Source organism: Somniosus microcephalus, chromosome 2, assembly GCF_052327205.1.
Source record: "Somniosus microcephalus isolate GS21.2 chromosome 2, FLI_Smic_1.0, whole genome shotgun sequence".
Taxonomy (NCBI): domain Eukaryota; kingdom Metazoa; phylum Chordata; class Chondrichthyes; order Squaliformes; family Somniosidae; genus Somniosus; species Somniosus microcephalus.
This window is the reverse complement of record NC_140988.1, coordinates 368,156,649-368,183,738: the sequence shown is the minus strand read 5'-3', so window position 1 is coordinate 368,183,738 and position 27,090 is coordinate 368,156,649. Positions and strand designations below refer to the sequence as shown.

The 27,090-nt window shown below is 46.3% G+C and overlaps 1 protein-coding gene across 1 annotated transcript in view; it reads left to right on the top strand.

The window, feature by feature from the left end:
- Positions 1-27,090, top strand: part of dqx1 (DEAQ box RNA-dependent ATPase 1) — a 159,882-nt gene that overhangs the window by 22,575 nt on the left and 110,217 nt on the right. The window contains exon 3 of the mRNA XM_085975679.1: positions 13,276-13,469. Within this exon, the coding sequence (XP_085831805.1) occupies positions 13,276-13,469 (194 nt within the window). The remainder of the gene's footprint in view (positions 1-13,275; positions 13,470-27,090) is intronic.

The window sequence follows — 27,090 nt, the reverse complement described above, 5'->3', positions numbered from 1 at the left end:
AAAAGAATCTTCAGGTTAGAGAAAATATTTACAAATGAATCTAGTTTTTTTTAAAACAATTTAATAAAAACAATTTTATTTTGCTGGAAATGTATATTTGAAAAGAAAGACGCAGAAAGCAGGAAAAAGAATGGAAGCAAGATGGCGGCTACTCACCTCGGTTCAGAACGATAAGGCCCGCCCACACACGCACCGATTGGTCGACCGTCGGGCCACCAAAGCGTAGGATTGGTCAATCGTCCCGTCACTCGACCGTAGGAGGGCCCGGCCGCACGCGCCAGCAACCCGGCGTACAATTGGTCGACCTCGAGGTCACTCTGTCGCTAATGAGCGGATAATGAGATGCTAATGAGCGGAATGTTGAAGGTTTTTCGGATACCGCGGGCGCGATTTTCGTCCGGCCGAAACGTAAATACGCTTACCAGTGTTTCAGAAAGGTAAGCTTTCTTTCAACGTAACGCACGCGTAGGTACGCTCTGTAACTTTCGAGCAAGAAAGCCATCCAGAGAGTGGTGAATATGGCAGAAAAGATCATCGGGTGTGCACTTCCGTCCATCGAGGAGATCTTCCAGACAAGGTGCCGGAACAAGGCCCGCTCCATCATCCAGGTCCCCAATCACCCTGGGCACAAACTGTTCTCCCTCCTGCGGTCCGGACGTCGGTACCGCAGCATCCGAACCAGGACCAGCAGGTTTAAGAACAGTTTCTATCCACAGGCAGTGCGCCTACTGAACTGTTAACCGCACTGCCCCACATATTATGGTTATATGTTTATGTAAATATATATATTATATTTATATTACCATATATTTATCATATTACATTACTATTATTTCCAGTGGTAATTGAGGCTTTTTTTGCACTGTTCATCATATCCTGCAACTTGGACTGTTATTGCTATACTTTCTGCTTATTTGCTTATTGTTTTTTTTTATACTTGTTATTACTTTTTGCTTTTATATTTATATGCTTGTATTGTGGGAGTGAGTGGGGAGTAAGCATTCCATTGTACTAGTTACATATGGCAATAAAATGATCTTGAATCTAGAACCAGGGATCACTGTCTCAGAATAAGGGGTCGGCCGTTTAGGACTGAGATGAGGAGAAATTTCTTCACTCAGAGGGTGGTGAATCTTTGGAATTCTCTACCCCAGAGGGCTGTGGAGGCTCAGTCGTTGAGTATATTCAAGACACAGATCGATAGATTTTTGGATATTAAGGGAATCAAGGGATATGGGGATAGTGCGGGAAAGTGGAGTTGAGGTAGAAGATCAGCCATGATCTTATTGAATGGCAGAGCAGGCTCGAGGGGCCAAATGGCCTACTCTTGCTCCTAATTCTTATGTTCTTAATTCTAGACCATGGGGCCTAGACAACTGAAGGCATGATCACCAATGGTGGGGCTAAGGTAGAGAGGTTGCACAAGATGCTAGACTTGGAGAAATGAAGAGTTGTGGAGCGATTAAAGGGGTGAAGGCGGTTACAGAGATAGGAATGGGTAAAGCCATGAAGAGATTTAAACACAAGGGTGAGAATTTTAAATTGAAGGCCTTAGGGGACCAGTAGCCAATGTGGGTCAGCAGGATAGGATACAGGCAGCCGAGTTTTGGATGAGCTGAAGTTTACACAGAGTGGAGGATAGGAGGCTGGCGAAAAGGGCATTGGAATAGTTGAGTGACAGAGGCATGATGAGAGTTTCAGTGGCAGACGGCCTGAGGTAATGTTTTGGAGGTGGAAGTCGGCAATCTTTGTGATGGAGAGGCTATGGAATGAGAAGCTCGGCATGGGATCAACTAGGAGGCCGAGGTTGCGAACACTCTGGTGCAATCCAACATAGTGGTCAGGAAGGAGGGTGGGATCGCTGGCGAGGGTACAGAGTTTCTGGCAGAGACCGACGATGATTGCTTCAGTCTTCCCAATGTTTAACTTGCAGCTCATCCACGACTGGATATCAAACAATCAGTCTGACCGCACAGAGGCAGTGAAGGAGTCGAGAGAGATGGTAGAGCTGGGTGTCGTCTGTAACAGGAGGAAGCTGACCTCATGTATGCGGATGAGGTCACCAAGGAGCAGCACGTAGATTAAGAAGAGGAGCAGACCTAGGATAGATCCTTGGGAACTATGGAGGTAACGGGGTGGGGCGAAGCTACTGCTGGAGATGCTCTAGTTATGATCATATAGGTAAGAGTGGAACCAAGCAAGGGTAATCCTACTGAGTAGCACAATGGAGGTAAGGCTTTTGGAGAAGGATGGTGTGATCAACCACATCAAGGGGTGCAGAGATGGTGAGGAGGGATCCTGCCTCACAGTCACAGAGGATCTCATTTGTGAAATAAGAACAGAAAATGCTGGAAATACTCCGCAGGTCAGGCAGCATCTGCGGAGAGAGAAACAGAGTTAACGTTTCAGGTCGATGACCTTTCATCAAGATATTACAGTACTTCATATTTATCTGTGTTCAACTGTGTGTTTCATACATCAGTCCACTTCCTTAATCTCTCTGTCCTCCTGCAGTTCTCGCGATTCTTCACAGTTTACGTTGCCTACTAGTTTGATATTGTCAGCAAATGTTGATGCCGTTCCCTCCATGTCCCCCAATTAATCCCACTCTCCTGCTCTTTCCCCAAAGCCCTGACATTTTTTCCCCTTCAAGTATTTATACCAATTCTCTTTTTGAAAGTTACTATTGAATCTGCTTCCACAGCCTTTTCAGGCAGTGCATTCCAGACCACAACAAACTTTCTTGATTTACTGCCGCCAAGGAGTTGTTGTTGGCAAGGTATATGCATCAAGGGGCTCAGATGATGGTGCTAACCTGCAAGAGAAAAGCCTGAACGAGTTACCAGTTTCATCAGAGCCCTGAGATTGTGTGTTCTCTGAACATGCCCCAGCCTGTGTTGTAAGTTGGTGGAGATTGTGGGAGGCGGTTTCATTCTGTCTGCAATTTATTTTTGCAATTTGTGGGCTTCTGGACAGTAGTAGCAAACACAGGCTGCAGTGACCAAATCATGTCATTTGAACTGAACCATTATTGGTTTTTAGTTTGCGGCATGTTACAGGGGAATAGCATCCCTTGTGTCAATCATAGTGCAAACAATCTGGTTAACTCCTTCCAGTCCAGAAGCCTTTTTTTAAATGTATTTATTTTTTATTTAAAATTTGAACATTTTTACAGTAAATGACATTTACAGAGCTCAAGTCTCGGCTCTCTGTACAAAGTCACAAGCCCTCATGCCTGCAAGGCAGGGGTCCCAGTCTCTTCAAGTTAATGATGTGATCTCCAAGCTTCTTGGTCTTAAACAGACCTTTCACCAAAACAACTGACAGCCTGTTTTGAAGTAGTAAGTGATCCTTATTCTACCCCATGACAATCATGCAATGAGAGTGTGGGGGGATTATTACATAGCACTTTAAGAACATAAGAGTTAGGAGCAAGGGTAGGCCATGCGACCCCTCGAACCTGCTTCGCCACTCAATAAGATCATGGCTGATCATCGACCTCAACTCCACTTTCCCACCCGATCCCCAAGCCCTTGATTTCCCCTAGCGACCAAATATCGATCTCAGCCTTGAACATACTGAACGACTCCGCATTCACAGCCCTCTGGGGTAGAGAATTCCAGAGATTCACAACCCTCTGAGTGAAGAAATTCCTCCTCATCTCAGTCTTCATGGCCACAGAGCGACAGGCATGAAGTGTGACTTTTATTTGCCTCTACTCCGGTAAGCATGTTGTCTCAGCTGTGCCACCATAGGGATTAGGCAAGGCCCAGATCTTTGCCGAGAGGAATGGAATGAATCTCTGCGAGGGAATCATTATTCTTCTGGTGCTTGTCTCTGAGGAGCCTGTTTAGAATAACATTGGTGGAGACTTGGAGCAGGTGATGTGTGCTCAAGAAGCCCAGTGGGAAGAAATAATTTGGAGGGGGGGTGGGGCGAGTCGATAAATATCCTCTAACCAAAACAGAATCACATCTTTTCACTTGGAAAGAGAAAGTTGCTTTAAATTAAAAATGAAGATCAAATAGTTTTTTCAGTGAATAGAATCACTGACTGTTGAATATTGGATAATGCAGATCTGCCACAAGACACTACATCTAGCAGTTGAGGTCATGTTGTAAATGTTAAGAGCAAAGGTTGAGTTATTTATTGACGCTTCAACCATGAAATGCCTTGAGACACCCTGCAGCATGTTGCAGTACATACAAGTGGAATTTGCGGAGGGTGGTTTTATTAATTTGTTTGAGCAAGTTATTTGTGAATTAGCTTGTATTCTTGTCAGGTGTATGACTGGTCAGGATATATTCACTATAGATACACCTATAGGGTGTTACCAAGTGGGTTGTAACCTAGTTGTGTTCTGATGACATCATAAGCAGTGCACTAAGGTCGAGCAGATAGTAATCGGGCCACAGAGATTTGCTGCCGTTCATTGTCGCATTTCAGTGATCTTCAGGGTGTGTTTCTGATCCCGCTTTATTTTGATAACCCTTTTTCCTCCTCCCCACCCAAATGTCTTCTGCACATTATATAAGTCTGAGAGAAAGATCAGCATGTCAGCGGTGGCTCAGTGGGTAGCACTCTCGCCTCTGAGTCAGAAGGTTATGGGTTCAAATCCCACTCCAGTGACTAGAGCACAAAAGTCTAAGCTGACACTCCAGCGCAGTGCTGAGGGAGCGCTGCACTGTCAGAGGTGCCGGCCTTCAGATGAGACGTTAAACCGAGGCCCTGTCAGCCCTCTCAGGTGGACGTAAAAGATCCCATGGCAATATTTTGAAGAAGAGCAGGGGAGTTATTCCTGGTGTCCTGGCCAATATTTATCCCTCAACCAACATCGCTAAAACAGATTATCTGGTCATTATCGCGTTGCTGTTTGTGGGAGCTTGCTGTGCGCAAATTGGCTGCCACATTTCCTACATTACAACAGTGACTGCACTTCATAAAGTCCTTCGTTGGCTGTATAGCGCCTTGGGACGTCCGGTGGTCGCGAATGGCACTATAGAAGTCTTTCTTTCTTTGTTTCTTTTCTTTCTGTCTGTCAGCTTCTAGACCACCATTAGTTTCACTTTTTTTGGTTGGATGCCAGGTGGTGCACCAGGACAATGCACTGGAGGCTCCCATCTGGTATTTTCCCCACATCAGCAATATTGGGGGAAAATACTGGCTAGTTAAGGTAGGGCCTGAATGTACCCACCTAACGACCGTCAAGAATAGCCAAATTACAATCGAGCTGGCAATCGAGTTAATCCCACGTTTGCAGGACAGACTGGTAAAAGGTTTAAACTGATGTTGTGAAGGGCTTCCTTCACGTGAAGAGCGATTTAATTCCTAGATTGATCTTCCAGTTAGGGTAACAAAGTCATTCCAGATGAAGTTGGATGCTGTGATTGGAGGACCATAGGAAGGATGAGCTAGATGGGCCCAATGGTATTCACATTTATTGGACTCTGGCCTCAGCTGTTCAATTTAAAAAAAAAAAAAAAAAAAAAATTTTTTTAAAGAGTGTTGGTGGGAGAGTTTGCAGTCTTTTGTGTTTCGGAGGTCCAGTGGGCTTCTGAGTACACTTCAAACTTCATCTTGATGGCACTGGTGAGAAACCCAAGCACCAGCATATCAAAGAGACAGAACTCATCTGAAACGCTGCCTCCCGTGTCCTAACTCGCACCAAGTCCCGTTCACCCATCACCCCTGTGCTCGCTGACCTACATTGGCTCCCGGTCCGGCAACGTCTCGATTTCAGACTTCTCATCCTTGTTTTCAAACTCCTCCATGGCCTCACTCCTGCCTACCTCTGTAACCTCCTCCGAGATCTCTGCGCTCCTCCATTTCTGGCCTATTGCACATCCCAGATTTTCACCGCTCCACCGTTGGTGGCCGTGCCTTCAGCTGCCTCGATCCTAAGCTCTGGAATTCCCACCCATAGCCTCTCCGCTTCTCCACACACTTTATTTTCTATTAATAATTGTCCAAAAACGTTTTGAATGTTGTTATTGATTTAACATTGATCACCATTTATGGCAAAGCTTTTCACATTCCCATAACTCTGTAGAAAAATGTGTATTCTCACCTCTCCTTTATGCGTCTAGTGCTTATCTTGAGACCATAGGCTCTTGGCTTCGATTTACCTATCAATGAAAATCATTTATTTATTTCTGACGTGTCTGTTTTATCATTTTGAACACTTCTGGCAAATTTTCCATGAATTATTTCAGTTGAAGAAAATACAGGAAACTCTCGTTATCCGGAATTCTCTAATCAGCAAAATTCTGGAGTAGGTTTTGAGGCTTCCGTATACTGTATATTTGAGGCTGTGTAACCAGGGTTCTTGTACCTTTTGCCATGTAATCATGGCTCCTGCACCTCTGGTTGTGTAACCTGGTCCCCTGTACCTGTGTCTGTGGACCGGGGCTCCGGCGCCTGTGTCTGTGGACCGGGGCTCCGGCGCCTGTGCCTGTGGACCGGGGCTCCGGCGCCTGTGCCTGTGGACCGGGGCTCCGGCGCCTGTGCCTGTGGACCGGGGCTCCGGCGCCTGTGCCTGTGGACCGGGGCTCCGGCGCCTGTGCCTGTGGACCGGGGCTCCGGCGCCTGTGCCTGTGGACCGGGGCTCCGGCGCCTGTGCCTGTGGACCGGGGCTCCGGCGCCTGTGCCTGTGGACCGGGGCTCCGGCGCCTGTGCCTGTGGACCGGGGCTCCGGCGCCTGTGCCTGTGGACCGGGGCTCCGGCGCCTGTGCCTGTGGACCGGGGCTCCGGCGCCTGTGCCTGTGGACCGGGGCTCCGGCGCCTGTGCCTGTGGACCGGGGCTCCGGCGCCTGTGCCTGTGGACCGGGGCTCCGGCGCCTGTGCCTGTGGACCGGGGCTCCGGCGCCTGTGCCTGTGGACCGGGGCTCCGGCGCCTGTGCCTGTGGACCGGGGCTCCGGCGCTTGTGTCAGTGGACCGGGGCTCTCGTACCTTGGGCCATTGTCACTCCATGTCCCTTCTTCGTTATCCGGAATTTTTAATCAACCGGCACCATCCCGGTCCCGTCGGTGCCGGATACGAAGGAGTTTCTTGTCTAAAGCCTAAAGTTTCTTTGGCCTTTTGTTACATTTTAATGAGGAGCCCAAAACTGTGCACTGCTTTCTAGGTGTTGCCTGAACAACAGTTTGTATAGTCAGCAGGACCTCTTTGCCTTTGTGTTCAAACGCTCTCGATATAAACACCAAATCATGGCTTTTTAAAAAAAACCTTTTCACCCACTTTTAATATTTTATGCATCTGCATACATTGGGCCCTTTGCTGTTCCACTGTATTAGAATAATAGAATGGTGCAGCATAGAAAGAGGCCATTCGGCCCATCGTGCCTGTGCCAGCTTTTTGAAAGATGAGTCCAATTAGTCCCATTCCCCTGCTCGTTCCCCGTGGCCTTGTAAAATTTTCTTCTTCTAGTATTTAACATTGAGAAACTTGCATATAAAGTATACTAAATTATAAATGATTCTTTATTCTTCTTCCCAAAATGCATTGCCTCTTATTTCTTCCATATTAAACAGCATCAGCTGCTTTTCAGTCCATTCTCCCAGCTTCTTCATGCCTTCTGTAGTCTGCCGCCTTACTTTAGATCAAGTAAATAAATATATTAAAGAAAGACTTACATTTATATAGCGCCTTACTTGACCTCAGGATGTCCCAAAGTGCCTTACAGCCAATGAAGTACTTTTTGAAGTGTAGTCACTGTTGTAATGTAGGAAATGCGGCAGCCAATTTGTGCACAGCAAGCTCCCACAAACAGCAATGTGATACAGGTAGACTATCCTTTATCCGAACTTCCGAAAACTGAAACCCTCTAAAAACCGAAAGTTTTTTCGTTCAGCGTAAGTCGTGCGCACGACATGACCCGAGTGGCGCAAAACATGACCCGACGCGGCCGATGCTTGACCCACGCAGGTGTGAGGCGTCAGTTGTGTCTCAGTGCTGTCACACGTGCGCCTGCTGCTCTCTTTGATATTTGTTGGTTTTTTACGATTTGTGAAAATGCTAAAAAGAGCTGCAGATACCCCTATGGGTAACAGTGAGAAGCAGAGAAGGAAGCATCTCTCATTATTGATATCACAGAAAGTGGAGTTATTGCAGAAGCTTGATCGTGGTGTGTCTGTGCGGTGTTTTACTGAAGAATATGGTGGGAACTACCACCATATATGACTTAAAGAAACAGAAAGACAAGTTGTTGAAGTTTTACACTGACAGTGATGACCATAAACTAATGAAAAGTAGGAAAACATTGCATAGGGCAAAAAATGAAGATCTTGACCGTGTGCTGATTGAGTGGATTCGACAACGCAGAGGTGAACGTGTACCACTGACTGGTTTGATGGTCATGAAACAAGCTAGAATATACCATGAAGAACTGAACATTGAAGTTGAGTGTGAATATTCAGTTGAGTGTGAATATTCAGAAGGTTGGCTGCATAAATTTAAGAAGCGTCATGGTATAAAATATCTGAAAATCTGTGGTGAAAAAGCTTCTGCTGATCATGAAGCAGCTGAAAATTACATAGATGAATTTGCAAAAATAATATCTGATGAAAACCTCGGTCCTGAACAAATTTACAATGCTGATGAAACAGCTCTGTTCTGGCGCTACGTTCCTAGTAAAACATTAGCAACGGCTGATGAGAGTGCACCAGCAGGTTTTAAGGATGCTAAGGACAGGTTGACTGTTCTTGGGTGTGCCAATGCTGCAGGCACACACAAGTTAAAGTTGGTAGTGATTGGAAAAAGCCAACATCCGAGATGTTTGAAAGGTGTATGCAATTTACCTGTGCATTATTATGCGAGCAAGAAAGCATGGATAACCAGAGGAATATTTTCTCACTGGTTCAATAACCACTTCGTACCAGCGACATGAGCTCATTGCAGGCAAGTTGGACTGGAAGAAAACTGCAAAATTTTATTGTTCCTGGACAACTGCTCCGCACATCCCCCTCCTGAACTTCTTGTGAAAAGTTATGATTTCGGCATTAACTTTCCCCCTAATGTGACATCTTTAACATAGCCTTGTGACCAAGGAATTTTACGCTCCATGAAGAGCAAGTATAAAGACGTTTTTTTGAACTCTATGCTTGATGCAATCAACAGAGGCATAGGAATCCAAAGCTTCCTGAAAGAATTCAATGTTAAGGATGCCATTTACGCAGTTGCTAATGCTTGGAACGATGTTGACAAACCAACATTAATAAATGCTTGGCACAGACTTTGGCCTTCAATGATGTTTCATGAAGATGGACCTGCAGATGAAGATTTTGAAGGATTTCCTGTCAGTCAGGAGAAGATGATATCAAACCTCCTTACTTACGCCAAAGGTTTATCATCCGAAAGTGTAAATAAGTTAGAGGAAGCTGACATCGAAGAAGTGCTGAACATTGACAATGATGCACCTGTTGTGCATTCGTTGAGTGATGGGGAAATTGCTGAAATGGTGTTAAATAAAGACAAGCATGAGGATAGTACTGATGATGATGATGACATTGTGAACACAGGTGAAAAAATCCCCATAGACGATATGGTGACAATGTGTGATCAGTTAATTGCTGGCCTTGAACAACGTGCATTTATCAGTGAGCAAGAGATTATGTAAGTTTACTCAATTAAAGAGAGACTGCTTAGACAGAAACCAATGTTAATGAGACAGATGACACTGGAAGAAATCTTTAAAAAGGCCGTCTGTCGTAGTGCTGCTTCATCACTTGAGAATCCTGTTCCTGGCCCATCTTCAGATGTCCGACTCCAACCTGATGACAATGATGACAACACTGATGTACCCTCTTCTGCAAGATCCTCAAGCCAGATGTAATGTATCTTTACTGCATGTATATGTACAGGTATTTAGCTTAGTTTGTACCTGTATATGTTTGAAGTTTTACTGAATGTTTTCCTTACAAATAAACTGTACTAGAGTATTTATCCCTGTAATACTACAGTATTTATAGTCTTTATTTATCCCACTCAGTGTGAATACAGGTATTCATAAGGTTCGCTGCAGAAATATTAATGTGGTGGCTTACGGGGTGCTGCCCTGTAATACCTTCTGAAATCCGAAATTTTCCGAAAACCGAAACACGGCTGGTCCCGAGGTTTTCGGATAAAGGATAGTCTACCTGTAATGACCAGATAATTTGTTTCTTAGTGATGTTGGTTGAGGGATAAATATTGGCCCCCAGGACACCGGGGAGAACCCCCCCTGCTCATCTTCGAAATAGTGCCATGGGATCTTTTACATTCACCTGAGGGGGCAGACAGGGCCTCAGTTTAACGTCTCATCCAAAAGACAGCACCTCCGACAGTGCAGGTCTCCCTCAGCACTGTGCTGGAGTGGAGATTTTTGTTCTCCAGTCTCTAGAGTGGGACTGAACCCACAACCTTCTGACCCAGAGGAGAGAGAGAGAGAGTGCTACCCACTGAGCCACGGCTGACTCCATAAATTACATGTAGCATGGTGTTGCGCTTGGGAACTCGTGGGGCAGGATTTTCATTGTGCCGTGGAGGCGGGATTGGAGGCGTCCAACCCGCCTCCATGCCAGTTTCAAAGGAGGCGGGTACCCGACCCACACTGGGACCCGCCTCCCCGAGGTGGGAAGGGGATTAGTGCCAATTAACTGCCTGTTAACAGGTAGTTAAAAGGCAGTTTTTAGCCTAATCCCTATTTTCATTGTTGAAATGTGGGATTCCCGACGGCTCCAAGCCACGCCAAGTTAGCGAGGCGGGCCGTCGGGATGAAGGGCTTGGAGGGGTCGAGATGTCCGGTGTTCAGGTGAGTGATGGGTGCATGAGTGCAGAGGTAAGTGTGTTTGGTGTGTGTAAAGTGTTTAAAGAAGTTGTACTTACATTTACTTAACTTTACAACCTTCCTTCCCTCAGGTCTCGGGAGTCCCTCATCTCACCGGCACAGAAAGCAGAATGGCCGCGAGCTGTTAAAAGTTCCAGCATTCAGCTTTCTGTTCCGGGAAGATCTCTAAATCATCCTGACAGGAAGGAATTAACCTGGAGTACAGATTGTCAGTGTTTGACAGCTTCAAACAGCTGTGAAACGCTGATATTTCATCTGTCAAACGGTCTTGACAGATGAAATATCAATCTGTGACGTCATCTGTTGCCGGGTGGCCCTTAATTGGCCTGCTGAGCCTGCTGGGCGGGCTCAACAAGGTCAGTCAAGTCAGAATCGCGTGGGTTGGCTAGAACTCGATGGAGGCGGGACTACAACCCCGAAAGTTGTAGTCCCGCCTCCTACCTGACGACTCAATGAAAATCCAGCCTGTGATCTTTATTTGTGTGATCCAAATGATGCCCTCTGCCTCTTAATTATTTTTCCCATGTTGGCATTGCATGGTGGAGGCATTATAATTTAATTAAGTATATACATAATCTACACAGACATTTTTCAGAGACTGGAGAAAAGGATTGAGCCAGCACATGGGGAAAAAAAGTGTGAAGATTTGATTAATTCATTTGTAGGTTGCGGAGAATTAATGATTTCATTTTGAGGCAATGAGTAAGATGGTGTCAATTATTTATATGTCTGCTGGTAATTTTTGGCGCTTTGTAAAATGTAATATTTACATATTTCACACACTTCATGAGGAGAGAATTGAATCGGAAAGATTTGATGAAATTAATTTATAAGTCCAGAAGAACCATCCGTTTGTAAAATCTTTGGCCAGTGGGTCGGGGGAGGAGGCAGTGAAGGAATTACTTCTTTTAATGTTGGAGGTTGTATTGTGGGGACCAGATTAAATGTTCTAATTACAGCACAAATTTCACAGAAAAAGAAATAAATAATTTTCCAGGTATTTAAAACAGAGAATTATGGCTCGATTTTTGCCAGGCTCGACGAGATGGGATTGGAGGTGTGTGCGGTGTTAAAATTGCAAAAAATGGCGGGCGGGCCCGATCCCGCCTCCGAGTAATTTTCCCAAATGCGTGTTTTCTGACCCAAGGCGGGATAGGCCCTTAAGGCCCTTAACAACCACTTAATTGCCTCTATAATCCCATTTTGAGAGGCCATTCTAATTTTTCCACTTTTCCCACATCCTGCACGTCTCCTCTGGAACACGCCAGTGAATCCCGGCGGCCTCACAAGTGGATTGCTTACTAACAGCTGCAGCTCCACCATTAAAAAGGAGTTTTCACCAATCATCATTTGCAGGTGGCAGAACTTTGTTGTCTCAGGTCTGGGGGAACTTTTAGCAGGTATACCCATTGTTGTGGAAGTTTGGAGCCTGATACCCATCTCCAGCGTGACCTCCTGGGAAATCCCTCTCGCCACCTTGACTGAACGCTTCCTCAACTGAGGCATATACCAGAAGCATGGGAACCATTTATTTCCTTTCCTCCTGGACATCAGATTCGGACGAAGACCAGCCGTGGCAGCAGCAGAACCATGAACAACAGCACCACCAACAGCAGCAGCAACAACAGGAGCGCCAAGCTGCTGCTCAGCCACCTGAAGCTGCACAGGCCAGAAGGCGCCAGCGCGCGACCACATTGCTGCCCGGGATGCAAGGGATGCACTCATCTTGGCCTGCACAATCAAACACTTTTGCCTCGCACCTTCTTATCAGACCATCGACAATGGCCAAGAACCTGCGGATTCCTATCACTCTGACCACCATACTGACAATTGCAAGTCGCCCATAGCCCTCAATGTGTAAGTCCCATTAGCGAAATGACACACACCACAACTGCAACAGTTTGCCATCAGAATTTTTTGTGACAATAAGCAACTGATGGCTTTTCAAAATTAAACACAAGATTACACCCAAGTGACTACCCTTGTGACTACTTGTGCATTATCTTCCTCTTACGCGTGCTCCTACGTGGTGCTTCCCCTGTGGCTTCAGCAGATGTGGAGGCCCCTTGCTCACTTGCTGCTCCTGTCTCGACACCTTTGGCGGGCGTCCTCTGGGGTTGCGAACCTGTGAGGGCTCGGCAGCAGTCTGCTGCTCCTGCGTCTGTACAGGGGTTGAGATGCCGATCTCAGTTGGGTGGGGACTCTGGTGGAGCTCTGACCGAGGGCTCTGCAGTGGCATGGTCGTGTGAGCGTTTGGAGAGGAGCCCCCACTTCCTTGTATGCCACCAAGAGTTTCTTATATTTTCTCTAGCAATTTCCAGAAAAAATATTAACTTTACTGCAAGTTGCCCTAAGATGTATTATTGGGACAGAACAAGTAGTAAAGGGTGTTTGTATGAATTACAAAATTAAAAGTTAATATCTGGCTTGTATTGTTGTTCCCCCTCATTAGATTTCCCAATGGTGTGCTGAGTATGCCCTCTCGACTCAGTATCAACACGGCATGGTGGTCTGCACGCAACCCCGCAGCCTGTCTGCCATGTGTCTGGCACAGTGTGTGGCAGATGAACTGGACTTAAATGTGGGTCATGAGATTGGGTACCGTGTTCCTTATGAAGACTGCTGCACGACAGAAACTATTCTCAGGTCAGTTTAGCACGCATGTGAATCTTTTAAGTGAATTTTCAAAACTGCTAATCTTCAGGTTGTTATGGAAGGTGGCATTTGCTGCAAATACTTGTTTTCGTTACCACAGAGCTGGAAGCTAAGGGCTGGGAAAAGGCGGAGCAAAACTGCTGACGAGATAATATCGCCGTGAAATGCCTCAAAGTACTTCACGCAGTGGATTACTTTTGAAGTGCATTGGCTGTTAATCTTGTGTAAAGACACGACCCAGCGCTGCGCTAAACCAAACAGAACAGGAAGAAAGAACTTGCATTTATATAACGCCTTTCATGAGCTCTGAATGTCCCAAAGCGCTTCACAGTTAATGAAGTACTTTTGAAGTGTAGTCCCTGTTGTAATGTAGGTAAATGCGGCAACCAATTTGTGCACAGCAAGCTCCCACAAACAACAACGTGATAATGACAGGATAATCTGTTTTTAGTGATGGTTGAATGATAAATATTGGCCCAGGACACTGGGGATAACTCCCCTGCTCTTCTTCGAAATAGTGCCATGGAATCTTTTACATCCACCTGAAAGGGCAGACCCGGCCTCGGTTTAACGTCTCATCCGAAAGACGGCACCTCCGCCTTTACAAATCTTTGCGCCTGTGCAGTATCTGCAATGTAAAAGCCGGTGAGCGGCCTGTACGGGACCTCTCAGACCGCTGCGTGCACACCTTAGCAGGAACTCTGGTACTAGTAATGGGAAAAATCACATGGGACACGTTGCTTAAAGATTAACATAGATATCGGACCTTGAATTTTCTCTCCGGTAGTCTTCTTCTTAGGCAGTCCCTCGGAACCGTTAAAAATGAGTTCTCAGGTGACTGATGAGTCCAATGCGGGACCTACAGTCTCTGTCACAGGTGGGGCAGACAGTGGTTGAAGGGGCAGGTGGGTGGGGTGCTTGGGTTGACGTGCGCTGTTTCCGCTTGGCTTCCGCTTGTTCCCGGCGAAGAGACACGAGGTATTCGGCGCCTTCCCGGATGCTTCTCCTCCACTTTGTACAGTCTTGGGCCAGGGATTCCCAGGTGTCGGTGGGGATGTTGCACTTTTTCAATGAGGCTTTGAGGGTGTCCTTGAAGTGTTTCCTCTGCCCACCTGGGGCTCTCTTGCCGTGCCGGAGCTCCGAGTAGAGCACTTGTTTTGGGAGTCTCGTATCGGGCATGCGGATGATGTGACCCGTCCATTGGAGCTGATTGAGCGTGGTCAAAGCTTCGATGCTGAGGATGTTAGCCTGAGCGAGAACACTGACATTGGTGCGCCTATCCTGCCAATGGATTTGCAGGATCTTGCGGAGGCAGCGTTGGTGGTACCTCTCCAGTGCTTTGAGGTGCCTGCTGTACATGGTCCATGTCTCTGAGGCATACAGGAGGGCGGGTATTACTATTGCTCTGTAGACCATGAGCTTGGTGCCGGGTTTGAGGTCCTGGTTTTGAAACACTCTCTTCCTCAGGCGACCGAAGGCTGCACTGGCACACTGAAGGCGGTGTTGGACTTCGTCATCGACGTCTGCCCTTGTTGACAGTAGGCTCCCGAGGTATAGAAAGTGGTCCACGTTGTCCAAGGCCTCGTAGTGGATTTTGATAATCAGGGGGCAGTACTGTGTGGTGGGGGCAGGTTGGTAGAGGACCTTTGTCTTACGGATGTTTAGTGTAAGGCCCATGCTCTCGTACACTTCGGTGAAGGTGTTAACGATGGTTTAGAGTTCGACCGCCGAGTGAGCGCAGACGCAAGCGTCGTCTGCATACTGTAATTCGACGATAGAGGAAGGGACGACCTTGGATCTGGACTGGAGGCGACGGAGGTTGAACAGTTTCCCGTTTGTTCTGTAAAGTAGCTCCACTCCATCGGACCTTGAATTTTCTCTCCTGTACTACATGGTACTACATTATAGTCTTGGGAATATTATTGCTTATAGGTATTTGTGACTACGTGTGTTGAGCAACTCGTGTGATAGACAATACTTCATGATTTGGTCGCAAAATACATTTTCTAATTATGCATCTATATGCACAGGTTATTTAGAAAATTCCAAATGTATGTTACACAGTTATGATGCACTCCCTTAAGATTCAGATGATGTTACGAACAGCAAGAGCAAAGCTGAGGCGGTTTATCATTGTCTTCTGTTCCCTCAGACGAGGTCATTAGTGCCTCGAAGGGCACGTGGGTTCAAGTCTCAATATTACTGAGACTCTGCTGGAAATGGTAGTTAATCTTTGCACCCCATTGAAATATGGAAATCTTTCTTAAATAGTTTGCAAAACAAAATCTCAGCCTCCCATTTATTATATAAGAACATAAGAATAGGAGCATGAATAGGCCATTTGGCCTCTTGAGCCTGCTCTGCCATTCAACAAGATCATGGCTGATCTTCGACCTCAACCCACCATCCTCATATCCCTTAATTCCCCAAAATTTATTGACCTCTGTCGTGAATATACTCAACGACTGAGCATCTATAGCCCTCTGGGATAGAGAAATCCAAAGATACACTACCCTTTGAGTGAAGAAATTTCTCCTCATCTCAGTCCTAAATGGCCTACCCCTTATCCTGAGACTGTGACCCCGTGTTCTAAATTCCTCAGCCAGGGGAAACATTTTCTCATCATTAACTCTGTCAAGCCCCTTAAGAATTTTGGGGGAAAAATTCAGTTGGTAGCGCCACCCGTTAGCACCTTAAGAGGGCGCTAAGTGGGGCGCAAACCAACTAGCGCCTCTCGCGAAATTGACCGGACATTTTGCGGCGGTGCTAAACACTACCGCCACGATCTCCTGCGCCGGCAGATCGTGACGTCAGTCAAGTGTGCAACATAAGAACATAAGAACATAAGAAATAGGAGCAGGAGTAGGCCAATCGGCCCCTCGAGCCTGCTCCGCCATTCAATAAGATCATGGCTGATCTGATCCTAACCGCCAATCTACTATCACAGAACCATCTCCTGAATCTAACAGAATTAGACACACGAAATTGGAGCAGGATCAGGCTACACGGCCCCTGGGCCCACTCCGCTATCCACAGGGCCATGACCGATCCGAACCTAGACTCCTGTCCAAATTCCTGCCTGTTCCCTGTAACCCTTAATTCCCTTTACTTCTAGGAAACTGTCTATTTCTGTTTTAAATTTATGTAATGATGTAGCTTCTACAGCTTTTTGGGGCAGCATATTCCATGGACCTACCACCCTCTGAGTGAAGTAGTTCCTCCTCATCTCAGTTTTGAAAGAGCAGCCCCTTATTCTAAGACTATGCCCCCTAGTTCTAGTTTCACCCATCATCGGGAACATCCTCCCCGCATCCACCCGATCCAACCCCTTCACAATCTTATATGTTTCAATAAGATCGCCTCTCATTCTTCTGAACTCCAATGAGTAGAGTCCCAATCTACTCAACCTCTCCTCATATGTCCATCCCCTCATCCCCGGGATTAACCGAGTGAACCTTCTTTGTACTGACTCGAGAGCAAGTATGTCTTTTCTTAAGTATGGACACCAAAACTGTACGCAGTATTCCAGGTGCGGCCTCGCCAATACCTTGTACAACTGAAGCAATACCTCCCTATTTTTATATTCTATCCCCCTAGCAATGAAAGCCAACATTCCATTGGCCTTCTTAATCACTTGATGCACCTGCATACTAACCTTTTGAGTTTCGTGCACCAGGACCCCCAGATCCCTTTGTACTTCAGTATTTTCCAGTTTCTTGCCATTAAGATAATAACTTGCTCTACGATTTTTCCTGCCAAAGTGCATAACCTCACACTTTCCAGTATTGTATTCCATCTGCCAAATCTCTGCCCACTTACTTAGCCTGTCTATGTCCCCTTGCAGGTTTTTTATGTCCTCCTCACTCATTACTTTCCCTCCCATCTTAGTATCATCTGCAAACTTTGATATGTTACACTCGGTCCCCTCCTCCAAATCGTTAATATAGATTGTAAAGAGTTGGGGACCCAGCACTGACCCCTGTGGAACACCACTAGTTACTGATTGCCAGTCTGAGAATGAACCATTTATCCCAACTCTCTGCCTTCTGTTAGATAGCCAATCCTCTATCCATGCCAGAATATTACCCCCAATCCCATGATTTTTTATCTTAAGCAATAATCTTTTGTGTGGCACCTTGTCAAATGCCTTTTGGAAGTCTAAATACACTACGTCCACTGGTTCCCCTTTATCCACCCTATATGTTACTTCCTCAAAGAACTCCAGCAAATTTGTCAAACATGACTTCCCCTTCATAAAACCATGCTGACTTTGTCCTATTAAATTATGATTATCCAAATGTCCTGTTACTGTCTCCTTAATAATGGACTCCAACATTTTGCCAACCACAGATGTTAGGCTAACTGGTCTATAGTTTCCAGCTTTTTGTCTACTTCCCTTCTTAAATAAGGGTGTTACATTAGCAGTTTTCCAGTCTGCCGGGACCTTTGCTGAGTCCAGGGAGTTTTGGAAAATTATTACCAATGCATCCACAATCCCTACCGCCACTTCCCTCAAGACCCTAGGATGTAAGCCATCAGGTCCAGGTGATTTATCCGCCTTGCGTCCCATTATTTTACCGAGTACCACTTCCTTAGTGATTTTGATCGTGTTTAGCTCCTCCGCCCCCCTATAGCCCACTGTTTGTCCAGTGTTGGGATATTCTTAGTGTCTTCTACTGTAAAGACTGATACAAAATATTCATTGTGTTTTTGCCATCTCCATATTTCCCACCATTAATTTCCTGGTCTCATCCTCTAAGGGACCAACATTTACTTTAGCCACCCTTTTTCTTTTTATATAACTATAAAAACTCTTACTATCTGTTTTTATATTTTTTGCTAATTTACTTTCATAATCTATCTTCCCTTTCTTAATCAGTCTTTTTGTTATTTTTTGCTGTCCTTTGAAGTTTTCCCAATCCTCTATCCTCCCACTAGATTTGGCTACCTTATATGCCCTTGTTTTTATTCGAATACTATCCTTAATTTCTTTACTTAGCCACGGATGGCTGTCTTTTCTTTTACACCCTTTTCTTCTCAGTGGAATATATATTTTTTGGAAGTTGTAAAATAACTCCTTAAATGTACACCACTGATCATATATCGTCTTACCCTTTAATCTATTTTCCCAATCCACTCTACTCAATTCCGCTCTCATACCTTCATAGTCTCCTTTATTCAAGCTTAGCACGCTTGTTTGAGATCCAACCTTCTCACCCTCTAATTGAATATGGAATTCAACCATGTTATGGTCACTCATTCCAAGGGGATCCTTTACTAGGACATTGTTAATTAATCCTGTCTCGTTACACAGGACCAGATCTAAGGTTGCTTGCCCCCTGGTCGGTTCAGTTACATACTGCTCAAGAAACCCATCCCTAATACACTCAATGAACTCATCCTCAAGGCAGCTCTGCCCAATTTGATTTGTCCAATTAATATGATAGTTAAAATCCCCCATAATTATAGATGTTCCCTTATTACAAGCCTCAACTATTTCCTGATTGATACTCCGTCCAACAGAGTTGCAACTGTTCGGAGGCCTATAGACTACGCCCACTAGTGTTTTTTTCCCCTTATTATTCCTTACCTCCACCCAAACTGTTTCATTATCCTGATCTTTTGACCCAATATCATTTCTCTGTATTACAGTGATTCCTTCCTTTGTTAACATAGCCACCCCACCTCCCCTTCCTTCCTGCCTGTCCTTCCTGATCGTTAAATAACCTGGTATGTTTAATTCCCAGGCATTGTCACCCTGCAGCCATGTTTCTGTAATGGCCACAAGATCATACCCATATGTAGTTATTTGTGCCATTAACTCGTCTATTTTGTTACGAATGCTACGTGCATTCAGATAGAGAACTTTCAAATATGTTTTGTGACACTTAGTTCCTGCTTTTGCCCTTTTTATTACTTTACCTTTTACTCTATACCTTCTGCCCCTTCCTGACATGCTCTGGTTTTTAATTTCCCCACTGCTACCTAAGTCTATGACCTTCTCTGTTGTCATTTTTATTATTTGCTCTCTAGGAACCTCCCCCCCCACTAGTTAGTTTAAAGCCCTCTCTACAGCCCTAGTTATATGATCCGCCAGGACTCTAGCCCCAGCACTGGTCAAGTGAAGCCCGTCCCAACGGAACAGCTCCCTCCTGCCCCAGTACTGGTGCCAGTGTCCCAGGAAGCAAAACACATTTCTCCCACACCAGTCTTTGAGCCACGCATTTAACTCTCTAATTTTATTTCTCCTAGCCAAATTCGCTCGTGGCTCAGGTAATAATTTATTACCCTTGTGATTCTGCTTTTTAATTTGGCCCCTAGCTGCTCAAACTCCCTCAGCAGAACCTCCTTCCTTGTCCTATCTATGGCGTTGGTACCAACATGGACCACGACAACTGGATCCTCCCCCTCCCACTCCAAGTTTCTCTCCAGTCCAGAGGAGATGTCATTAACCCTGGCACTGGGCAGGCAACACAGCCTTCGGGACTCTCGCTCTCGGCTGCAAAGAACTCTATCTATCCCCCTAACGATACTATCCCCTACCACTACAACATTTCTTTTAACTCCCCCCTCTTGAAGACCCCCCACTCCACGGTGCTGTGACCAGGTTGCTCAGCCTCCCCGCAGTCCCTGTTCCCATCCTCACAGGGAGTAAGAGCCTCGAACCTGTTGGACAAGTGCAAGGGCTGCGGCTCCTCCAACACTACCTCCTGGATCCCCGTACCTGCCTCACTTCTAGTCACACCATCCTGACCCTGGCCACGGACTACATCTGAATTAATTAATCTAATTGGTGTGACTACCTCGTGATACACAGAGTCCAGGTAACTCTCCCCCTCCCTAATGTGTCTCAGTGTTTGAAGCTCGGACTCCAGCTCTTCAACACGGAGCCGGAATTCCTCGAGCAGCCAACACTTACTGCAATTGTGATCACTGTGAGCATCAATGGTGTCCACCAGCTCCCACATATTGCAGCAGCAACACATCACCTGATCTCCCATTCTATGTAATTAATTAAATTTGATATTATTTTTAAATACACTCTGTCCCGATTCTAGATGATGAATATCGCACCTTAGAAACTATAAACCAAAGAGATTTAAGCTTAAAAAGGGAGAAATACTTACCAACCAATCACTTACCCGCTTTCTGGTGACGTCACACTTGGATTACTTTTTACCTCTCTCCTTCCCTCCGAGTTCCCAGACTGGAGATTGGTACGCCTTACCTGGTCTCTGGGACTTTTATAGCCCCGCTGCTGCCGCTGAAACAGCCGCCGACGCACTGAGGCCTTACCTGGTCTCTGGGACTTTTATAGCCCCGCTGCTGCCGCTGGAACACCCGCAGACGCACTGAGGCCTTACCTGGTCTCTGGGACTTTTATAGCCTCGTTGCTGCCGGTAGCGCCCCGGACTGGAAATTGAGTGGCGCCCCCTGCCTTAACGTCTGCCGCTAGCAACGACGGGTTGAGGGGAGCGTTTTGCAGTCGGGAAGGGACTGGGGGAGCGCTATTTAAAGGCGACCGCTTCCTGCCTTTTTTTGTTGGTGACATTTTTGCACCACGCATTCTGTGTGTGAGAGAGAGAGAGAGAGAGAGAGAGAGAGAGACTTCTGGAGAGATTCAACGCTGTGTGAAGGAGTTTTGCATACTGAGCAGCACTTTGCAGGTTCATTTTGATTTGCCCTTCCTTGTATCTATTTAGAAGAGACTGTGGGGGCTGCACTCTGAGCTCTTTCCCTGGGTCTCTCCATTGTTCTTTCCAGCAGATTTGATGTACAGGTCTCTCCAGGCCGAGATTCAAGGTTGCAATGAGCAGGATGTGGATGGAGACCAAGATCAACCCTCCCCTTTAAGATAAAAACAGAAAATGCTGGAGAAACTCAGCAAGTCAAGCAGCATCTGTGAAGAGAGAAACAGAGTTAACGTTTCAGGTCGATGACCATTCATCAGAACTCCCCTTTAAGAATTGGCTGGTGCCAGTGTGTCTGTGTTCCATTGCTGACTGAAATCACATGAGCTTCGCCAGCGCTGTGAGTTAGCGCCTCGTTCCTTGGCCTTTGTGCCTTAAGACAGATGTGAAGCGCCTCATTTAGTGCTCCAATCACCTCCAGGGGCGAGAGAGGCGAATTTTGCAGTCGGCGGCGATAATTTGCGCCGGGCGCTAATCTTTGCGCCCGGCCGATAATTGCGCCCCAAATGGGGCGATACCGAATTTCTCCCCCTTTATGTTTCAATTAGATCACCTCTCATTCTTCTCAACTCTAGGGAATGTAGGTCCAGTCTACTCAACCTCTCCTCATAGGGCAATCCCCTCATCCCAGGAACCAGTCTAGCGAACCTTCGTTGCACTCCCTCTAAGGCAAGTATGTCTTTCCATGGGTAAGGAGACCAGAACTGCACACAGTACTCCATGTGTGGCCTCACCAATGCCCTGTACAATTGTAGTAAGACTTCTTTACTCTTATACTCTTATCCCTTTGTAACAAAAGCTAATGTACCATTTGCTTTCCTAATTGCTTGCTGTACCTGCATGTTAACTTTCTGTGATTCGTGTACAAGGACACCCAGGTCCCTCTGAGTGCAAACATTTCCCAGTCTCTCACCTTACATAAAATATTCTGCTTTTTTGTTTTTCCTACAAAGTGGATAACTTCACTCTTTCCCACCTTGGCCCGTATATTCCGATGTGTACGGGCTGTGTACATTCCTATAGGGACATCGGACATGCCGGTTTCAGGCATGCGAAGTGCATGCGCTGAAAACCGGTATTTCCGATCTGTCAAGAATGGTCTTAACAGATCGGATGCCTGCCCTGGAGAAGGTGCTATCTGGAGAACCTCAGTCCGCAGAAAACCCTTAGAAATCTTATGCCTGGTAAAAGCACGCATAAGGCCTGCTTTTACCAGCATAAAAGTTTTAAAAAAAGTTTAAAAAAATTAATTTTCACTGTTATAATTTTAAAATACTTTTAAAAAAGGTAAGTTTATTTTTAGCCCCGTAAAAAAACTAATTTTTTTTCCAAGAATCAAATTTTTGTTTAAAATATTTAATTTATTGTAATTTTATCTCATTTTAAAAACGTGATGGTTTTTAAAAAATGTATTTAATGTTTTACTGTGTTTTTGGGGTGATCTCCATTCATATATTTGACAGGTCTATCTGTCAAAAGTATGAAGGGAGATTCCCTTCTGCTATTGGCTGGCCTGGCCCATGTGATCCCAGGGACGCTTGCGAACCGCCTGCGCCCCTGGGATACGTGGGCCCTGCGCATTTCGATTTTGGAGAGGTCCAGGAGCGGAAGTGTCCAGACCTCGGGAGCCCTCAGGTAAGTTCGTAGATTTTTCTCCGATAGGAGGCCTCCACACGCAGGAAGCCTCCTATCGGAAATTACGGGCCCTTGTCTTCTATTTGCCATGTTCTTGCTCACTCAGTCAACCTGTCTATAGAAAAATAGAAGCAGGAGTCGGCCATTCGGCCCTTCGAGCCTGCTCCACCATTCAATATGATCATGGCTGATCCTCTATCTCAATACCATATTCCCGCTCTCTTCCCCATACCCCTTGATGCCTTTTGTGTCTAGAAATCTATCTATCTCCTTCTTAAATATATTCAGTGACTTGGCCTCCACAGCCTTCTGTGGTAGAGAATTCCACAGGTTCACCGCCCTCTGAGTGAAGAAATTTCTTCTCATCTCAGTCCTAAATGTCACACCCCGTATCCTGAGACTGTGACCCCTCGTCTATATCTCTCTGCAGCCTCTTTGCATCCTACTCACAGCTTACTTTCCCACCTAACTTTGTATCATCAGCAAACTTGGAAACGTTACGCTTAGTCCCCTCATCGAAGTCATTAATATAGATTGTAAATAGCTGAGGCCTAAGCACTGATCCTTGCGGTACCCTGCTAGTTACAGCCTGCCAACCCTAAAATGTCCCGTTTATTCCTACTCTCTGTTTTCTGTCCATTAGCCAATCCTCAATCCATGCTAATATATTACCCCCATCCCATGAGTCCTATTTTTGTGTACTAACCTCTTGTGTGGCACCTTATCAAATGCTTTTTGAAAATCCAGATACACCACGTCCACTGGTTCCCCCTCATCTATTCTGCTAGTTACAACCTCAAAAAACGAACAGATTTGTCAAACACAATTTCCCTTTCATAAAAACATGTTGACTCTGCCGAATCGTATTATTATTTTCTAAGTGCCCTGTTACCACATCCCTAATAATAGATTCTAGCATTTTGCCTACTACTGATGTCAGGCTAACAGGCCTATAGTTCTCTTTTTTCTCTTCCTCCTTTCTTAAATAGCGGGGTTGTTTGCTACCTTCCAATCCTTGGGGACTGTTCTAGAATCTAGGGAATTCTGGAAGATTAATATGTACATATAAGCAATGTTTTTTTTTAAATGTGTACCATTCTTGCCCCAAATTTGTTAATTGTAAGTGTTCCTGTGAATATTTTAACCTCTTATTCTCATAACCTTCAATTGTGAAATTTCCATCAAATCTTAAAAGTATAGGCCTAGAAATTCAGTGCCCTTAGCGCCGATTTTGCGGCGCTAGAGGGCCTAGCGCTGCAATTGGCGCCGGCGCCTAAATTGCCTGGGGCCCTTCCGCCGCGGTAGACCGGTAGCGCTGCGCCGGCACCGATGACGTCATCGGTGTGCGCAGCGTCCCGGTTGCCGTGGTGACGGGCCCCAGCGCCGAAATTGACTTGCGGCCGCCTCGCCCGTGGCAGCCGCAAGCAACGTTCTGGCAGAGGTGCCTTGCACAAGTTTGCGCCGGCGCATTAAAGGCCCCGCGGCGGCCGGCCGCTTTCCCGCCGCCCGCCTGGCCGCAGCTCCCTCCCCGGACTTCCCCCCCCCCCCCCCCCCCCCGGAACAGAAGCAAGCCCGGCACTTGTCCGAGGTGCCGGGCTCATTTTTAATAAGATTATCGCGGGCCGCGGCCGGGTGCAGGCAGCTCCTCCTTAAGGGAAGGAGGAGGCCTGCACTTCCCGAACCTGCCGCACCGCAGCGGGCGCCGCAGCGCCGGAATAGCGCCGAAATTCAGCGCATAGCGCCAGTTTTCAGGCGCTAACAGCTTTCAGCAGCGCCGGCAGCCGTTTGGGCGCAGAACCAGTGAATTTTGGGCCCGACCAGCGCGACTTAGCTCCGGCACTAACTTCCGGCGCTAAAGCCCTGGCAGCGCCAAAACTCAATTTCTAGGCCATAGTGCGTATACACCCTACCTGTGTCCTCGGGCACAGTGCTTTGAATCGCTTCCAAACAGCTGCTTCCTATTGGAAGCAAAAGAATAATTTGAGATTGTAATGCCTTGGGATTTTATTTAATTCCCCCTCCTTTTGATGGCTGGATATTTCTACATCAGTGGAGAGATGGGCTGGAGAGAGAGTCTGCTATTTCCAAATGGTTTAGAAATCTGTGAGGTTCCCTGCTCAGTCAATGAAAGGCGGGCTCGCTGCTCTGTCATTTTGCCTAGTCTGTTTTTTTCGCTGTAACAAGGGTTCCTTGGCTCAATTTATTCCCTTGTAACTCTGGCTTGTTTTAGTTGAATCCCTGAGACCCTGATAGAAAACAGAACTGGTTAAAAGAGCGAGGAGCACAACAGAGGGGTGGGGTGGGGGGGGAAATGAACAAGTTTTGACTTTCTTTTTCAAAAATTAGTCGGATCTCTTGCTTCGAGCGTTGATTCCTTTGACTCTTTAATTTCCCTCGTAATTTCTCGTCCTACCTTCATGCCTTGAAATCCAACGGATGCACTTAAATATATGTGACATATGATCAGTCTCGTCCCAGCTTTATCTCTCCACCAATACCCGTGAGTCCATAGTAACAACAGAAGACGCTGGAAAAACTCAGCAGGCCAGGCAACATCCGTGGAGAGAGAAATAGAGTCAACGTTTCAGGTCGAAGACCCTTCGTCAGAACTGAAAAAACACAGGAAATGAAACAGATTAAAAGGCAGTTTGGGGGCTGGGAAATGGGGGAGGGGATGAAAGAAGAGACATTAAGAGATATTCAAGGTGAGACGAGATGGTAATAGGACAGGTAAAGAAACAGACAATGGCTCTAGATGAAGCGTGAAATGCGCTGGCAGAGTGAGAGACAGCTGCCATGTGGGAGAGAGAAAAATAAAAAGGGAAAAGACACAAACCAAAAGTGTGGATAAAAAATATGAAAATATAATCGGGGCCGAGGTTATGATCTGAAATTGTTGAACCGATATTGAGTCCGGAAGGCTGTAAAGTGCCTAATCGGAAGATGAGGTGCTGTTCCTCGAGTTTACGTTGAGCTTCCGTGGAACAATGCAAGAGGCCGCAGACGGTGAGGTCTGAGTGGGAATGGGGCGGTGAATTGAAATGACAGGCGACCGGAAGCTCGGGGTCACCCTTACGGACTAAACGGAGGTGTTCCGCAAAGCGGTCACCCAATCTGCGTTTGGTCTCCCCAATGTAGAGGAGACCACATCGTGAGCAGCGAATACAGTATACTAGATTGCAAGAAGTCCCTTGATTCCATGACTGTTTCTCTGCTATCTAACTGTCTGTCTGACGTGAAGTACTGACTGACATAGAACTTGACAGATCTGTTTGACCAACTGAAAAAAAAAAAATAGCCTCTCCCGCTCTACTACTACAACAACAACTTGCATTTAGATAGTGCCTTTAATGTCCCAAGGCACTTCACAGGCGCGTTATCAGACAAATTTGACACCAAGCCACATATAAAGATCTTAGGACAGGTGACCAAAAGCTTGGTCAAAGAGGCAGATTTTAAGGAGCGACTTAAAGGAGGAGAGAAAGGGAGTGAGGCTCAGAGGTTTATGCAGGGAATTCCAAAGCTTAGGGCCAATGGTGGAGTGATTAAAATTGGGGATGTGCAAGAGGCCAGAATTGGAGAAGTACAGGTATCTCGTTGAGTTGTCGGGCTGGAGGAGGTTATAAAGATAGGCAGGGGGAGGCCATGGAGGGAATTGAAAACAAGGATGAGCCATAGAGTCATAACGGCACAGAAAGAGGCCTTTCAGCCCATCGAGTCCGTGCCGGCTCTCTGTAGAGCAATCCAGTCGGTCCCATTCCCCCGCTCTATCCCCGTAGCCCTGCAAGTTTATTTCCCTCAAGTGCCTATCCAGTCTCTCCGCTTCCACCACTTCCCTCGGCAGCGAGTTCCAGGTCCTCGCCACTCGCTGCGTAAAAAAGTTTTTCCTCACATCCCCCCGTATCTCTTGCCCAAAACCTTAAACCTGTGTCCCCTAGTTCTTGTACCATCAACTAGTGGGAACAGCCTTTCCCCGTCTAGCCTGTCCAAACCTGTCATAATTTTGTACACCTCTATCAAATCACCCCTCAACCTCCTTTGCTCTAATGAAAACAAATCCAGCTTCTCCAACCTGTCCTTTGTAACTAAGATCCCCCATCCCCGGAACCATTCTGGTAAATCTCCTCTGCACCCTCTCAAGGGCCTTCACATCCTTCCTAAAGTGTGGTGACCAGAACTGGACGCAATACTCCAGTTGTGGCCTAACCAGCGCTTTATAAATGTTCAGCATAACTTCTCTACTTTTGTACTCAATACCTCTATTTATGAAGCCCAAGATCCCATAT